Below are 4,703 nucleotides of genomic sequence, written 5' to 3' on the forward strand. Positions count from 1 at the left end.
AAAACGAATAATCTACTATTCGATTCAAATTATTCGATTTATTTTTTGAATAGTCATCTGCGGGTCTCCTCTCTCATCCCCCCCCCACCCCTCATACCTTTTAAAGTTGACCCATCTTCTAAATCTTTTGCATACCGCGTGGTAATATTATTGATTGATTGAATGATTCTTGAAATTAAAATTTTTTAAAAAATGGATGAAAATCAATATAAAAAAAATAAATAAATAATTTTTGTATAAGAAGATCTTCGAAATAGGGAATCGTTACTTCTTCGAAAAAAAAAATATAGAAAGTGTGCGCATTCATTCAAGTATACTTAATTGCTCACAACGGCATAAATAGTAAAGGGGAGAAAAAAAATAAATAATTTCAAATAAAAATTGATACAGTGTCAATCATCGACAATTTATTCCATAATATTCATCAATAATATTAGACTTATTATTTTGATTTATTTATTTTTTTTTCGATTTCATTATTAAATCGTCATTTTACCCCTATTATATCATAATATAATAAATATATATATATATATATAATAAGCTTATAAATCCCTTTATTCGTGACTTAATCATCTGATAATGATTTCAGGCCAACCCAATCTGGGACTCGATGCGAATGATAAAGAGGGGAAAAATACACACGAAGACCACAATGGATTCTTACTCGTTAAAAAGATGGGGAAATTTAAGAGATTTTTAACTACCTTACAGCAAAGAGCTCATGATATGTCGCCAGAAAATGGAGTTGTGGTTAGAAACTTAATTTTGGAACTAGTGGTAAAAAAAATTCTTTTTTTAAACAAATATTTATTAAATAAATTGTACAAATAACAAAATAAAAAATTAACTAAGCTGTAACAATCTAATCAATTTTTTCTTAGTGGCGTAGCTAGGAGACAGAGATTAGATCCCCACCCCCATTTAAATCGATGATATATATATACCACACCCAATGTAATTAAAATATAAAATGGATACTGACTATGCTTTTTTACAATTAGGGGTTGGTTACTCCTTGAAATTTCAATAAAGTCATTGGATCCTAATGCCGTGTTAAAGGACTATTTAGGGGAGGGAGTAAAATAGTGGATAGAATATTTATATTTAATGAACAGGCGCACAAAAATATTCCAAATTGACCAAAATATCTTCTTTTTTTAAAAAAATAATTCACATTAGATTTAAAAAAATATTTTGTAATTTTAAAAGAAGATTATATATATTAGCCATTCTTTATATACTATATAAATTTTTTAAATAAAATTCATTTCTTTTTTGTCAGAATAATGTGATTTCACTTGATCAATTTATCGTTAGACTTGAAAAACACTCACAAATCATTTTAAAACCTTTTGTGGCCACTTTAATAAAAGTATGCAACAATGTATAATTACAATATATTTACACATAGGATTTTTATACTTTTAACTTATATCTAATGCTGATTTTGTAATTTCTTTTTTTTTATAATATAAGGGTAGTCTGGCAGACCTTCGTAAAGAGCTTTTCATATATACAAGGCAAAATAGATCGCAAAATTCTTACATAGCCACCTACCACAAACCTCATCCTCTCCCAAAAAGCTTTTATTTCGATAGCAATAACTATTTTAAGGCCTCTACTTCTATGACCGAAGTTAAAACATGTGCTAAGTCTACGAACATCCGAGGGGATAATGGCGATTTTTACAACTTCGCCGATTCTAGTGGTAATTACGATGTATCTTATAATTATTTAAATTCTAGTACCTGGAAATCCACTTTCCCTAAAATGATGACAGTGAACGGGAATCCGAACACCATGAATGCTATATGTCCGTTCAACACATTCTTAGCTAGTATCTACCACGATATTAACAAAAGAATCTCGTTTATTAAACCCTCAAAAATGCTTGCCAACATGCCACCATATGTTTCTCCGAGCAATAAAAGCATAAGGTTTAGTCCTTATGTTGCCCATTTGAACGATACTAATAATAATAGAGGATCAACGCTTAATATTGATGTGAAAGCTTTCGATTTCGGAGACTCGGCACAAACAAGTTTGGATTTACCAGTAAAATTAGTTAAAGATATTATGACAAATAATGACGCGGATATGGTAGAGAGCGATAATTGTAATGCATTGAGCAAATTTGGAGTCGAATGTTGCTTCCGTAATATGGATGAGAACGTCAGCCACTCGGTTATTTCGAAAGAATATGCTGTAAAAAAAAGATTCAAAGCGAAGAGAAGGCACAAAATTAAGCTATGTAGTGTTTCGAAAGAGGCATTAACAAGAAAATACTTAAAATCCAAGATTAATTTATCCATAATATTACTAAACCAACGAAATGGTCCCAGGAATGAGATATATGGTTTAAAAGTTAAAGGTTCTATCTTCATTTATTTTATGATAACTATTGAATGTTGTTTTTTTTAAAATCATATTACACGTTATTTATCCTATATTCATTTTTCATAATGAAAGGAAAAATAAGCAAAAAAGTGACAACCCAAAATCAGAATACATCTACTGTTATGATTGGTCAAAGTTTTAACCAACCTCGATACCATAACACTATTAAGGTATTTAGAATTAGATCAAATATAAATGTCGTTGTAAATTTTATACATTGTATTAACAATGCGAGGTACCTAGAAGATCTAAATTTTTTTACGCTAGTTCAGTCCAACACTTTCTTCTAATTTTTTTTTTTTTACTTTTTAAACATTTAAAGATAGTCATCATATATTTTTGTAATAGCAGACATTTAAGATATAGGACCGTGGTCAAATGGAATGGATTTTGTAGAAAGGTTTATAAAACTTCTAAATATTGGTTACAATGTTCTAGTAATAATTCTAACAGTAGTCTAGCTCTAGGGTCTCTACGTCTGTAAAACAAATTATATAATTTTTTTAAAATTCGTTTAAGTTTTCTTTATTATTTACACCTTAGCATCATCGAGGCCCTATTAAAAACAAGCACCCTCTTAAACTATAATATTTCTCAAAATTAAATATATGTTTTACTCCAGGTTCTCCCTCAAATAAGATTTGTAAAAATTTTTTTAAATTCAATTTAAATCATATGGGAAGTAAATTGTTTAAAATATTGTATATGAAAAAATTTTAACCTACAAATATATATAAGATTTTTTTAAATAAAAAATAAAAATTGTTATAAAATTTATCATGAAATTTTTTATACCTTTAAATATTCATATATTATATAACACATATTAGTTTCATGTATAAAGCTAAATCAAACTTTGAATTTTATCAATCGATAAATTAATAGAGAAAAAAAAAATCTATTCTCGATAATATACAAATTTAAATATAACTACGAATAAAACTTAAAAAATTATTCTTACTTGGCCCAGTTCTTGAAATATATTTGGTACGCATTATGAAGAAAAATAATATTAATTTGCTAAAATATCAGCTTTATAAAAACATTTTCAAAACTTCAGCTCAGCCCGTAAAAAGTATTTTGCCCAATTTTCGGATTTCGGGTTATTGTAGGCTGCACCGATTGCTAATAAAAAAATATTTGTTTATCAATTTTTGGGATTGGATCCGGAGATCACACACAGGAAACATTGTATGCTAAAGGCGGCATTTATAGGGGGATTTGAACCGACACCATTTAACAACTGATCAATTTTTAAAATCTGTATATTACACCATTTTTTCTAATATTAATATTAATTTTATCTTTGATCAGCTATATGAATGCGGCCTAAAACTCTTATTTGATTTGATTATTTTTTTTCTCGCATTTCTTTAATTATAAATAGGACATCTATTTCTATACTTGACTCAAACTTTGATAAGTGTGATGATCATTTAGGCAAATTCAATGAATATTCTAAAAAGAATGACCATGTCCTGGTTCGTCTTATTCCTAAATGTCAGTTTAGCCGCCTATACAGATTTCTCGAAACAGCTAAGAATATGAGTGTTTGTTTTATTTTTTATTTTTGACGGGTAAATTCTCTCTTTATTTCAATAGTTGCTGTACAGGAAAAATATAGGAGTAATAATATTTATTTAAATTTACAAACTTAAAACAAACCAACATAGGGTGTCCTAGTTCAAAGTCTGTTTAAAACTAGGCTAAACAAAAATAAGTTTCAAAAATATGGCAAACCAGGACTCGCCCTAAGAAAGTATATACCTTAATTTTAGATTAATAATTGATATTATTTATTTTTTTTTCCCAATTTATTGTTACATGCATAAAGAATATAACCTGTATAAAAAAATCGTTGAAGAAGACCCAATTCATCTTAAACAGATTAAATAAGAAGCTATTGCAAGAAGAGAGACTTCTCAACAAAATAACTAATATTTGCTAAAACAAAAATTACAACCTTACACTTTTTTTTTAAAATATCAGTAAAATTGAAATTATTGATGCATATCATTTTTAAATAAAGTTATATTTATATATATATATATATAATCCATGTACACTTTATTATACTATATTTTTGTTATAGTCTCTTTTAATTATTATACCTAAAATAAAACAGGGTTAAATAATTGAATAGTTGTCCACATTATTAAATAAAAATCATCATTTTGGGGCTTGGATTTGTCTATGGCCGTTCAATAAGTCTTCCCATGAGTTTTGTTTCAAGCGGTGAGATGCATGTTGGGATTATATTTTGTTAGATTCAGTGAGCTTATATATATAATATCTCATGCCCG

The 4,703-nt window shown here is 27.7% G+C and overlaps 1 protein-coding gene across 1 annotated transcript; it reads left to right on the forward strand.

Annotated features, from left to right (window-relative positions):
* Positions 1-496: 496 nt before the first annotated feature.
* Positions 497-4,348, forward strand: LOC135924475 (uncharacterized). The gene is made up of 5 exons (XM_065459531.1): positions 497-780; positions 1,286-1,375; positions 1,480-2,374; positions 2,473-2,570; positions 4,235-4,348. Exons 1-5 carry the CDS (start codon positions 583-585, stop codon positions 4,346-4,348), a joined length of 1,395 nt encoding a protein of 464 aa, XP_065315603.1. The 5' UTR covers positions 497-582.
* The last annotated feature ends 355 nt before the right edge of the window (positions 4,349-4,703 follow it).

The sequence above is a fragment of the Gordionus sp. m RMFG-2023 genome, chromosome 2, assembly GCF_954871325.1.
Source record: "Gordionus sp. m RMFG-2023 chromosome 2, tfGorSpeb1-WG-v2, whole genome shotgun sequence".
Taxonomy (NCBI): Eukaryota; Metazoa; Nematomorpha; class Gordioida; order Chordodea; family Parachordodidae; genus Gordionus; species Gordionus sp. m RMFG-2023.